General features: G+C 42.4%; 1 protein-coding gene across 2 annotated transcripts in view; it reads right to left on the bottom strand.

The window, feature by feature from the left end:
- FBLN2 (fibulin 2) overlaps nucleotides 1-13,869 on the bottom strand; it is a 185,095-nt gene that overhangs the window by 39,579 nt on the left and 131,647 nt on the right. For both annotated transcript variants that reach the window (XM_075073117.1, XM_075073116.1), the window contains exon 6: nucleotides 5,312-5,518. In XM_075073117.1, coding sequence (XP_074929218.1) covers nucleotides 5,312-5,518 — 207 coding nt within the window. The remainder of the gene's footprint in view (nucleotides 1-5,311; nucleotides 5,519-13,869) is intronic.

Here is a 13,869-nt window from a genome sequence, read left to right as displayed (position 1 = left end):
GGATTATCCATACCTGAGAATCCATTGGGGGACAGAGGAGACAGACATATAAAACATGATGGGTCTGTTAGACACCTTGTCGAGGGAAATATTAAACAGGAGGAATAAGAACTTCAGTAGGAGCACTGAGAGCTATGGCAGGGAAGAATGGAGATTAGCCAAACATCCAACTACATGCATGTCTCTTCTTGCTGCATAGCCAGGTGTAATGCAAGGCTCCTGCCTCATGCACTACATCTTCCCCTTACCCAGCATGAAAAAAAGACGTGTAGTGCTGGATGAGGAGATATTCACCGGATACTATGGCCAGAAAGAGAAAATAGGAAGATGCCATCCATGGCTATTAAACAGCCAACAGGACATCTGGTGATGCATTGCAACGTGGCAGGGCAACGAAGCAGTCTTCCTAAACTCATGCAAAACGTGGAGAGGAGCTATATAATCTTGCTTATAGTGCAGCGGTCTGAATGGAATATTGGTGCAGAGGCCCTGTCCCAGCTCCACCATCTCTGGCCTGGTCTACACTATGCTGTTAAACTGATTTTAACAGCGTTAAATCGCTTTAACGCTGCACCCGTCCACACTACACTGCTCTTTATATCGATTTAAAGGGCTCTTTAAATCGATTTCTGTACTCCTACAAAACGAGAGGAGTAAAGATAAAATCGATATTACTATATCGGAATAGTGTTAGTGTGGACGGAAATCGACATTATTGGCCTCATTATTTTACAGTAGCTACCCATAGTGCACTGCTCCAGAAATCGATGCTAGTCTCCTGGCCTATGCGATCTTACACTATGCACTAGCTGTAAAAGGCTAGATTATTGATCGAGACGGAGATTATAAAGAGTATCGCTTATGTATAACGCTTGCACTTGCGGCGTCCACCACTACCCTGGGGCTCTATCTATCATCGAGAAACTTTAAGCGGGCTTCTTAACAATCGATTTTCTGTGAACTCCTACCAAACGATTAGGAGTAATTTAAAGACGTCTTAAATATCTGATCACTTAACTGAGTTTCGGCAATAGTGTTAGTGTAAGTGAGACGGTCGAGAATCGACATTTACCTGGCGGCTCAATTATTTTTATGACAGAGAGACTGACCCATAGTTGGCACATGAGACTCCGAGTAAATCGTATCGCTGAGTCTTCTCACTCACTGGACAGATCACACATCCACCGTTGCATATTAGTGAAAGGCCTATTGTGGACTCCACAATAGCGCCAGCAAATGGACCTGTGTCATTTTATCTGTTTTAGTTAAGAAATTGCTGTTTTCACAGCTAATTTCGAATTAGGTTCCAGGGATTTATATTTGTGCTCTTCTTTTTTTCCATGATGTGCCAGAGGGCTACAGTAGCTACCCATAGTGCACTGCTCCAGAAATCGATGCTAGTCTCTCACCATGGACGCACACCACCGAATTAGTGTGCCTATTGTGGATGCGCACAATTGACTTTATATTATCTGTTTTATAAAATCGGTTTAAGCTAATTCGAATTTATCCTGTAGTGTAGACGTAGCCTCTGTGTCCCACAGCCAGGGCTCTTTTAGCATTGACCAGCATATGGAACTAATGTTACTGCATGCCTAATGCAGACCCAGCCTTCCCTTAGGAACTTGAAGATTATATCATCCTGGACTGAGGGTAAAATTTTCCAAAGCATCTAAGTGACTTAGAAATTTTAATCTCATTTTCAGAAGTGATTTAAGCCCTTAGGAGCCCAAGTTCCATTGATGTTCAGTGAGAATTAGGATCTTAAGGGTCAGATTTTCAAAGGTATTTAGGAACCTAAAAATGCAGATAGGTGCCTAGTGAAATTTTCAAAAGTGCCTAGACAACTGTCTACATCTTCAGGCACCTAAATACCTTCATTAATCTGGTCCTATTGGCCTAAGTCAATTTTGAAAATGGGATTTTGGCTCCTACATCACACTGACACATTTGAAAACATTAACATGAATGACTACAGTGCTTTGTAGATTTTACATATCATCTAATTTATTTTAAGCCTTCCTTCTAATCATCTAGGAAGTCACTGATAAGGAAATAATGATGTCTGGAAAACGTTATGCCAATGTAGGACTTCCCACTTCTCGCAGGGCATTTTTATTGGTTACGATGAAAACTATAAGTTAAATAGACACTGAATCTGATCACATACATTTTAAAGAAGAGTCCACTTTAAAATAGAAAGCGCCAGAAAAAAAGATTTGGCAAGGAAGTGGTTTGCATATTAAATGTGTTACTGTTCATGAATAGATATGGGCGAACTATTTACTGTATAATATAAAGAACCATCCACCAACTTTCACTGAAAGCGTCAAACAAATTGATTTAGAGTACATTAGCAAAAGTTCATTCAACTATTTTCACCATTGCATCTCATTTATATTCACTAAGGTTTGATCTGAGGAACTTCACTCAAATTGTGGGTGCTCAGCACCAATCAATTTCCTAATATACCTATTGTGATGGGGCAAGGCCAGATGGCTATAGTAAAGTAATGGGAGACAGATATATTAGCCACAGGCTAAACAAATCCTTGTTACCAGGATAAGCAAATGGCAGCTGCTCCAGGTCAATTAAGACACCTGGGGCCAATTAAGATCTTTCCAGACGGCAGGGAGGACAGCTAGATTGATTGAGACACTTGAAGCCAATCAGGGGCTGGCTGAAACTAGTTAAAAGCCTCTCAGTTAGTCAGGTGGGTGCATGTGTCAGGAGCTGTAGGAGGAAGCTGTGCTGTTGGAGAGACTGAGCAGTACAAACCATAACAGGCACAAGGAAGGAGGCCCTGGCGTAAGGGTGAAGTGGATTTTGAGGAAGTGGGGGCTGCTGTGGGGAAGTGGCCCAGGGAATTGTATGCATCCTGTTTCTAAAAAGTCAGCAACCATATCTGATACTATTAGGGTCCCTGGGCTGGAGCCCAGAGTAGAGGGTGGGCCTGGACTCCCCCTTTTGCCCCCTGATTAATCACTGAGATTGGGAGACAACAGAGACTGTGCAAGGGAAGGTAGCTTCTCCTCACCTCCCTTGCTGGCTTATGATGAAAATGGCTCAGTAGGCTGTGACCCTTGCCTCTGGAGAGGGAAGAGCTACATGGAGTATCACAGTGAGCCTCTGAGGAAATGAGGGACCCACAGAGACAAGGACAGAGCTTTGTCACTCTATAGGCTTCAGCCAGGATTGGAAGCACCAATGAGATGTTGTTCTCTCTTTACTGGCAGTCTGACCAGAAGTAGTGATCACCATAAATCTTATAAGAACCCATCATCAAGTCAAATCCCAAAGGGAGACAGCCTCCTTGCAGATCGAGCAACACCTGGATTAATCTCTAGCTCAGTCCTTGAGATGGTCTGTCTGGATGACCGGAATGGCCCTTTCACAAGGTTTCATTGATTGTTTTCACACCTCAGTGGCAGAGAAACTCTTGATCATTTCAGCTACCAGGATAACTAACTGACCACAAAGTCGCAGGTGGTCAGCTTCAGCATAAACACCCTCATGAAGTGTAAAACCATTTCTGGAAAGTTCATCCCCAAAAGTTTTCTAAATCTAAGTTCACAGACCCAAGATCTTAAAAAAAGAATTGAAATTAAACCCCAAAATAGAACCCAGCACCAATTCTGCACACAGCAGCACTTATCTGATGTGGCTTTATGTACAGCAGTCTTGCAAAACTGCCATGAAAATTTACCACCACATGCTTTTGATGGTGTTGGTGGCAGGATCAAACACACAAAAAATTAAACTTGATCCAGGTAAGAAGGTGAACTAAATTTTGCAAGGCTGAAGTACAGAACTATTTCTATTACCACTTCTATATCAGGTTCCTGCCACAGAATTTAATATAAACAAAAGAGCATAATCAAAAAATACCTCAATGATGTAACTTTCTTAAAATCATGGTAAAGAATGATATCATAAGAACTCACTATTTGAATCTGGCTGACAGTACTTGGAGTCTAAGGTTTGGCAAACATTGGATGCCAACATTTCTTTTGCTCGTTAAATAAATAAAGAATGTCAAAATTAAAAGCACTTGTAATTAGCCTAAAGTTTTAACTTTTCAGATTAGTTGACTTGAAATCTTGCCATTAGAGAACTTTAGGCATCCAAACAATTACAACACAATAGGCTTTCTTTACAAGCCTTCCATTGCATTAGGTAATGTTATATTTTATGTCACTGGACAGAAGTCAATGATTGCAAAGAAAATTCAAGTTCAGGAAGCACTACCATGTGTTTGACCTTAATAAATATTAGTTTCAATTGCAAAACTAGCCATGACATACAAAATACCTCGTGTGATACATGACACATTGCATATGCAGATCATTACAAATCCTTTACTTTTTTCAAAGGATCCTAAACGTGCCTTCCTCCTTTAGGATCTTTTGAAAATGTCATCCCAACTGCATTTACTTTTACATTTGTCACATTTTTTCCTGTAATGTATGTACATTTCAAAAGTTGCAGGACATTTTTAAGAGGTTTCTCCTCTTGCTCACACTCCAACCTTTTCTGCTTCTGTATTCTGATGTGAAGTCATAATGCTAAATTTGCAAAATCATATTCATGATATAAACAGAATTTGAAATTATAACTGCTAAGGACATGTGAGTTTGGAAACGAAGAAATTAGTCACATCCTCAGTTTGAACATCAGGCTGGATCTTTTTAGAAGGATCAGGTTTAGTTCAGATTATTAGTTTCCCCAATTCAATATGAGAAGCATTTTACTCCCAACAACTCCCTTGGAACCTCCAAAGAATTGTTCAGAGTGGTACTAAGGAAACCTAGCACAAGAAAGTGTAGGATGAATAGCTGAAATTTTTCAAAACAAACTTGGATATTAAGATGTGTATCTTCCATTCTTAATAGATCCTTCAATTCTTAGTGGAAGATGCATGTCTAACCCCCATAGATAACTTTGAAAAGCTTCTCAACCAATATCAGGAAAAGATCCCTGACTGAGAATTATCAGACTCAAGACAAGTGGTGGAAGTTCCATTGCTTGGGTCACTTAAAGAGAGAGAGAGAGAGAGAGAGACTAAACTGATAAAGACTAGACAACATATCTGAGGGAATAATCCTGCTTATCTAGTTGCTATGATTTCCTATTTTCCTAGCAAAAACTCTCTCCCCTAACATTTAATTCACACTCTTTGTTCTAGATAGTATGAGACTAAATAAAAAGTCAGATTAAAGATGGACAGGTCAGTAAAAATGGCAAGATGCGGGCATTACTAGTCATGTAGGGTATGACTTTTCTTTATTAATTTCCTGTCCATGTTTCTCACCTGGATTACAGCTGAGCCCATCATCTTGCAGAGTAAATCTTGGGAAACATGAACACTTGTAAGATCCCACTGTGTTGATGCACAAGTGCTGACAGAGCTCTCCAGGATAGACAAGGCACTCATCCAGGTCATCTCCAGGTAAGTTGTTAGACAGTTCAGCTTCATTACCGATGGACAAGGCTTCATTGTGATCCTCAATTTCTGAAACTATCAACATTATAGCGTCATTAAGCAAGATAAGAGCCCAGAGAATACTGCATGTCCTGTCATTGTTGCTGTATAGTACACTATGCTAGGTCATGAGGAAAAAAAACCACCAGCAGACACAGTGAAACCCACCTCAAGCAGCTATTCAAGGAATTAAAAAAATATTTGCCCTAAAGGAGGTGGTTCTTTAACTAAATGGCAATCAGAATTGTTGTGTAAGCTTTGCGGACACAGTTTTTTAAAGTGGCCAATGACTAAAGGGAATTGCCTCTTGGATGGTCCTTCATGCACCTTCACTCTGTTTGCAAGGTCAACTATATTATTTGTATGGCAATATTGCCTAGAGGCCCCAGCTGAGACTGGGGACTGATTGTCCCAGGTTCTGTACAGAAGTACAGTAAGAGCCAGCCCCTGTCCTAAAAGCTTACAATTTAAAGAGACAAGCCAGACGAAAGATGGGAAGGAAATCAGAAGCTCAGAGAAACAGTGTCTTGCCCAAGAAAAAACACAAAGGTCAGTGGGGAAAGCAGAAATAGAATCCAGGTCTTTTAAGTCTCAGTCCATTATAATTTAATCTTGGATAAAGTTACAGATATGCTTCTAGGGCGGGTGCTATACCTTGACCCCACTCTTTGTCTCTCTTGTGGGCACTCTTTCTAAGCCTCATGCCCTTAGCTGTACTTCTCTTAGGCTGGAACTCTGTGGTATATGCCACTTTTTAGACTGTATCACCAGGTTACAATACCTAGTCTCCCAGACCATCTTAACCTAGCAGGCCCACTGGGTTTCAGGCTTTGCTATACATTTCAGTTCAGGAGCTGTGATCAGCTGACGAATGTAGTGACTTATAACTGTTTTTTCAAAACACATGATTTATTTATCCATAGGAACATAACAAGTACAGTGACCAGGGTTAAAATGATAAAAGTCTAAATGCATTATCCTGCATTGGCCTTTCCTTGCCAGTTCTAGGTAAACTCACAGCATTGGGATAGGTGAGGCAGACTGCCCAGGAAGCATCTACCTAACTGTCTGATTTCCCCAGTCAGTGTCTCTCTCGTTAGTTCACTGGCTTTTTAGCCATTATTTTCTTCAAAATTTATAAGTTCCTTTGTCTGATTTGGGACCCTGCACCTGGCTTAAACTGGTCTATATGTTTCTCCATAGGGGGTTGGCAGTAGCCACCCACCAAGTATTGTTCCTCTGAGCCTACGCAATTGAATTAAAAGCCTAGATAGTTGGGAAGAGCTAGACTTAACTCTAAACTGGCCACAAGATAACCTCTAAACCCACAGAAAAGCATACAGTATTCATTAGAATACCATCAATAATTCCCTATCCTTCAGTCATCTATCCATATATCTACTAATAACTTTAAGAAGAAAAAAACATTGAGAGATGATTAGAGTAATCAGAGCAGCTTCTATTCAAGGAATTACTTCTGTAGACATGCCCTGTATGTATAGCACCAATTGAAAATGACCCACACAATTAAAACAATCATGTTATAGCAGTATGCTGAGCATGGGTCAGAGTATTTCTTTGGGATTAATATGCATCTGTGATCAAGAGTCTTTAGCTGCATTTAGGGTCATCTCCTCCTCCCAGCCACTTATCAAGTCCTCCAGAAATGTCCCATTAATAATTTGAGATATACCAATCTCCTAGAACTGGAAGGGACCCTGCAAGGTCATTGAGTCCAGCCCCCTGCCTTCACTAGTAGGACCAATTATTGCCCTAGATCCCTAAGTGGCCCCCTCAAGGATTGAACTCACAACCCTGGGTTTAGCAGGCCAATGCTCAAACCACTGAGCTATTCCTCCCCCACCATGTCTTGATTATATTGCTTGATTTGTCCAGAGAACTCTCTCTCTCAAGCTGGAAAGCTCCTGTTTGCCACCCCTGGAGAGATCATGGTCTAGGGCAGTGGTCCTCAACGTGGTGCCCGCGGGCGCCATGGCGCCCGCCGAGGCATTTATGTGTGCTCACCTAGTGCCCAGCAGGGGACCTGCAGAGGACAGAGAACTCAGGGGCTGCAGGCGCTGGTGTTCTCAGTCCCTGGCAGGTGCGGCGCCCACCTAGTGCCCAGCAGAGAAGAGAATCTGGGGCCCCGCGCTTGCTGGGGACAGAATACTCCAGGGCTGTGGGCACTGGTATTCTCTGTCCTCGGGGCTTTTCTCTGGCTTCTCTCTTTTCTCTGGATTCATATATTATGTAATATTAAATATATATTTTTTTGTATTATTTAATGCACAAATACAAAATCAGCCTTGTAAAACTATTGGCACCAGCCACGCTCTTCTGAAAACATGAATGTGCTACTGATCACAAAAAGATTGGGGACCACTGGTCTAGGCCTTAGCAAACCTGCAATGGTATTCCCTTTTGGATCACAAAAGTTTCAGTAACTTACTCTGTGGTTTGGCAAAAATAAAATTCAGAAAACCTAAAGATTCCAATGCATGTTCGCATGTGCTCAGATATTCAGTGCTGTGTTCCATATAATTTCAGTGGTAAGAAACAGTATTGAATATGAAACAAACACCTTGTTTTGTTCCTAGCACCTTATGTTTTAAAATCACTTAATTTCGACTCTTTGAACACTTTTTTCTATGGGATATTGTAATAAGAAGCGTCAGTGATTATACTGAATCCTTAGCAACAGTAAAAAAAAAAAAAAAATGTAAGAATGATGCCTAATGGCAACACCATTCATAGTTTATTTTATCAAAAATCCTCAGCCTACAAAGTTTAACAGCAAGACAATTCCCATATTTCACTAAAGCAGGGATGCTTCAAGCCAATCAGAAAAGCGGGGAAATATGCTTGCTTCAGATAAGCTTAGTGTACCTACAGTAGGTGACCAACCAGTGCTCTCCTATCCTTTTTCCTATTCTTCCCTCTGTCGCTTACAAACTGCTTTGGCTGGATCAAGTGCCTGAGAGCGAACAGCAAGAGTAAAGAGTCAAGCATCTATTCATGTGCAGAGCCAGAGTTTTAAAAAAGGGCCCCGCTAAGAAGCAAGAGCAGAAGAGAATTTTCTGAAATCCTGCAAATAGTTTGAACAGATAATCCTAATGCATCAAAACTATTATTTTAACAGGTGTGTCCCTTTAAAGGGGAACTGTTTATGAGCTTTCTGCTTGTGGAAGATATTTTAATTTATTACACAGACAACATATTTATCTAGCAGATGTTTTCTTTTGCCAGGCCACTTCCACTTGTTGACTGGAAGTGCCTCTCTTTCTAATAGGTGTAGAGCAGGGGTCGGCAACCTTTCAGAATTGGTGTGTCAAGTCTTCATTTATTCACTCTAATTTAAGGTTGTGTGTGCCAGTAATACATTTTAACATTTTTAGAAGTTCTTTCTATAACTCTATAATATATAATTAAACTATTGTTGTATGTAAAGTAAGTAAGGTTTTTAAAATGTTTAAGAAGCTTTATTTAAAATTAAAATGCAGAGGCCATTGGACCAGTAGCCAGGACCCAGGCAGTGAGAGTGCCACTGAAACTCAGCTCACATGCCGCCTTTGGCACCCGTGTCATAGGTTGCCTACCCCTGGTGTAGAGTGTAACGTTACTAAGGATTTAAAGGGGTTTTGTTGTATTTCTGTATGAGTTTTGCTTTGGTGCTTAGAAAAAGGGGTTTTCTTTCAATAGGTCCATTTCTTTACCAAGTATTTGTTTAAGCCGGTTCCACTAAAATGCATTACTATGCTTCCTATTATGTAAAAGTTAATTAAATGTCAGAAAAATTGAATGCCATGTTAATTATTTTATGCATTTTAAAAGAATAATTTATGAAGGATTAAAGTAAAATATGGTAATTCTTCAGTTAGACTTATCAGGCCCAAATTAACACCTTAAAGGAGAAGAAGAGACAGAGCTTGAGTAGACTGAAGGTGGAAGCATTATGCCTAGAAGTACACGTGCAGACATAACGGGTCCAGGAGCAATGGGGCAGCATGCTCACTAGTACACCATCTACCACCTCTGACAAAATGTAACCTGTTATCCCAATGCAGCTCTCCAGGACCCCGATTCAGCAAACCATCCCTATTTAGCATAGCACTTCAGCGTGTGCTTAACTTTCACCATTCTTAAACCCTATTAACATCAACAGGACTTAAAAGTTAAGTATGTGCTTAAGTGCTGTGCTGAACTGGGGCACAAATACTGTCCAGTGCCGGGCAGGGGGTGGACAGGGACAATAGCCATGCCTCCAAACATCTGGCTCTGGATATTTTGCCCTACCAGCAGCAAGCCCTTGCCAAATACACATCCATGTACTTAGGGACAAAGACAGATACAGCTTAGGGCTGGGAAAGCTCCTTGCTCCCTCCCTTCAGCCACACAGTGACCACTGCTGGGTCAACTGTGAATTACACTATAGTAAAATCAGTGATTCCTTCCCCCAGCCCCCCATGAATTTTATTGTAAAAAGCCAAACATGTAACTATTTAAAACTGGACCAGTTATAGCAGACGGGCCTCAAAGGAGTAGCGTTCCCCCCACCTCATAGCTAGAGGTGCCAAGTCTTGTCAGTTCTGCTTTACACATGGGTTGACAGAAGCTGACATCACACGAGGGTGACCAGACATTCCGTTTTTAAAGGGACAGTTCTGTATTTAAGCCCTCCTGCAGGTGTCCCGATTTTCTTAAAAATGGGAAAATTGTGCCATATTTTCTGTCTCCCCCCATCAGTACTGGTGGGTTCTGCTGCTGGCTGGATCCCTGCTCGCCAGTCACCTGCCCACCATTAGTGAGTGGGGGGGTCCAGTAGCTGACAATGAGAGTGGGTGGGTGTGCAAGCCTGGAGGTGGGGCAAGACTGGAGCGCGGGAGGCTGGCCGCTCCCTCTGCTGGTCTGTCAGTGCAGCCTCTGCTGCTTGCTGGCTCTCGGCCTGCAGGGCTTCACTCCTTGTCCCATTTCTGGCCAGCATTGGCTGCTCTCTGTGGTGGCTGGTGAGTGTGGGCAGGTGCCAGGCGGTGGACGGTTACGTATCACCTCTGCTGCCCACCCATTGGCCCGTTACATGCTCCCCCTCTCATTGTTCTCTCCCTGCTTTGCCCCTTCACCCCTCCTTAGCCCCGCTGCTCATCTATATTCCCTGAGCCAGCCACCCCACCCCCCCAATAAGCAGGGCACGTCCCACTCCCAGTGCTGTGTCACTAACAGCCTGGCCAGCAGGCCCCTTCCTTCCCCCACTACCTCTGACTGGACTGGCACCTCGGGAAAGCCCAAGATCCTCTGGCCCAGTGTGCTGCCCAGGAGGAGCCAAAGTCCCGTACAGCACTGGCACAGAGAAGCCTCTCTGCCCCTCAGCTAAGCTCTGAAGTGGCAGGGGGGAGAAGCAATTTCCAGCCTGTTCATGCCCAACCCAGTGGCTCCACAATAGCCCCCTCCCCACCCCCGCCCAGACAGGGGCTTAGCTCCCTCTTCACTCACCCCCACCTCTACCTACCCCCAGGGAGTGAGAGGCTGCTCCGTGGGGCTGCTGAGCCACCTCTCTGGCTGGGTTCACTAAAGCCCCTGCAGGCAGGGTCCCTGGGCCCTGGTTCACAATGCATCCTTAGGGCTTAACCCCTTCCTGCCTGTGCTGTAGCAGACGGGTGTGGGGACAGGAGGTGACTGGGTTATGTCGGTGGCCAGCAGCAGCCTGGATGAGAAGTTAGCTGCCTTTTGATACTGTGTGGACAGGAAGGGATGGGAGCTGCTTCCAGACATGGTGAGGAGGGGGAAGGGAGGGAAAAACATGAGCTCTGCAAAGACAGGCATGGAGGGTGGAGAGCACCAGGCAGCAAGAGTCAGGTCGGTCGGTCACCTTCCCATGTGAGAGAGGTGTATGGGAGTGTGCATGTCACCTCTCCCTGTGTAAACCCTAAAGTTTTAAAGATAAGAAGGTAAATAAAAAGAATCCAACTCTGCAATATTTCTTTTCAACAGGGGAGAAGACTTCTTTTCAACAAGTCAACTTAAAGTTAATTCGAAAGTTTGTACTGCACTGTTCTGATTGATTGCGGTTGAACTTGCTTGAATACAAATTATTTTACCAGGTGTCCCACATTCAGCATAGGGAAATATGGTCACCCTACATCACACAATCCTGAGAACTCAAAGTGAAGGTGAGGGGTTTACAAGTAACGGGACTTTTTGTCAGGTAAAGAGCTTCAGATACAGAACAAACCAAAGCTTCATCCTTCTACCAATAGTCTATTGCTTGCAAAAGCCACAGCTTTTAAAAGAAATGGGCTGGTAATTAGATCGGTGCAAAATTCAAAAGGGTTCATTTGGGAGAACTATCTGTGCACAAAGGTTTGTTATATTTGTTTTGCTCAGTCCTGCTGTAGGGGATGGCTACTTCCATATTAAAAAAAAAACAAACTAATTTCCTCTGCGGTTTAGATTTGAAGCTCTCTTCACTTGGAAGGGACCCCTTCTTGTTCAAATATGCCCATACCCAGCCAAATTTCACTCCAAAGATGAGTTCACCAGAATGACTTTTCCTCCTCAAAAACAGCTCAGTTTGGAGTACCAAGTGAAATGCGCAAAAAAAAAAAAAGTGTGATCTTACTCAGAAAACTGTTACAAATATTTTGCACATCTTTGTTAGCAAGATAAAGCTAGTGATACCTTACTATCACCTCAAGGGAAAACAGCTGATCTGATTAGACAGCATGGCACAGGCAAGGGCCAAGATCTTCAGCTGCTATAAATTAGTGTAGCTCCATTGATCCTAACAAAGGATCTGGCCAAAACTCAAATACTTAAAAAAAAAATATGCAATGGATTTTTGCAACTTTTCACATGCTGTAACTGTCTGAAGAATCAAACTATTGCTGCATCAGTGTGACTGTTCTTGGCATTCCTAACAAAATATGAAATGATTATTAAAGATATTGGTACACATAATTCCATTTTCACTCTACTTCTGATATGCTATACAGCAAAAAAGATTCTTTAGGAGAGACTTTCGGAGGTTTTTTGGTTGGAATTTCTAGGAGCTTTGAAGGCTTTCACATGAAAGCTCTGAGAACATCAGGGTCACATTTTACAGTCTTACTTTTTAAATTCCCATGTACATCTTTAGCCTTCCTTTAGAAAAAAAGCTCTGTGTATTTTTTTCCATATTATATGCTAATACTCTGGAAAAAATCAAGTGGAGAATAACCCACTGTCCTCTGCCCCAGGTGAAAATGTACACAAATGTTATTTCCCTCCAGAAATCTTTAAAACATTACATCTTAAACCTTTCCACTCTTTAAAAAGAAAATACATAAAAGCCTGTGTGTTCTAGATTTCTGTTTCTTATTGAAGTTCCACAGCTTTTGAATGTCAGAAATGTGTGTGTTACACAGCACTAGCTGCGCTATCCAATCCCTACACTGGTTTAAAACAGAATCGTCCCACATACAAGTTGGGAGAAGAGAATGGGCAAGGATTTGAAATCCAGCATGCTAGATGGCTATCCAAGGGGACAATTACTTGTTACTTATGTGTAACAGGTGCTTGGTCCATCATTCTGGAGAGAGTATGATCTAGTGGTTAGAGAAAGGGACCACAAATCTTGACTCTACTTTTCTGTTCCCTGATTCCACAGTTCTCAGTGTGTGACCTTAGGTAAATTCACTTAACTATTTGGTGTCAGTATATTCATTTGCAAAATGGATATAACACTATTTACACACCTTGCAAGGATGCTAAGAGGCTGCATTAATGTTTGTAATGCACCTTGAGTCCCTGACTGACAGGTGTTGTGGTATTTAATGCAAAACAAGGACAGTCCAATGTATGTCAGTTTTAGTTCATCTGTAGTTTGCAAACCTTATTCAAGAAGTTTTGTTTGCACCATAACCAGGGGCCAGATTGTTTGGAGCAAAGTCAGGACTTGGCCACTTGGGGACTCAAGGGTATAAATCTACAGTGCACAAACCTGCTGCACACAAAGTCACCATGTGGACCTTGCTATTGTGCACTAAATGTCCTGTAGTGTGCTTTGACCTATTGCTGTAAAAGTGCACTACGGAGCTTGCAGTGCATGGTAGCAGAGTCCTAAAGGCCAATTAGTGTGTGGCAAGCTAGCATGATGTAGATTTATACCCTGACTTGCCACGCACTGTCTCCATGTGGACAAGCCCTCAGTTTTGTTTGGTGCAGAGCCTATGAGTTGCTACCGCTATAAAAAGGCACTCACCCCCACCTTTACCTTTGCAGTTTTCCATGGGAATGACCCACTGACTTTCAGTCATTCCAGCACCAGTGACTCTAGGGAGCACTGAGAGGCAGCTCCACCAATCTCCTTTTGTATTTTGGTATGGCTGTTCCCACCAAATTTAAAAGGATCTTTC

Source organism: Chelonoidis abingdonii, chromosome 17, assembly GCF_003597395.2.
Source record: "Chelonoidis abingdonii isolate Lonesome George chromosome 17, CheloAbing_2.0, whole genome shotgun sequence".
In the NCBI taxonomy this organism is placed as follows: domain Eukaryota; kingdom Metazoa; phylum Chordata; order Testudines; family Testudinidae; genus Chelonoidis; species Chelonoidis abingdonii.
The sequence above is the reverse complement of the archived record's forward strand: the minus strand, read 5'-3'. Positions and strand labels throughout refer to the sequence as shown.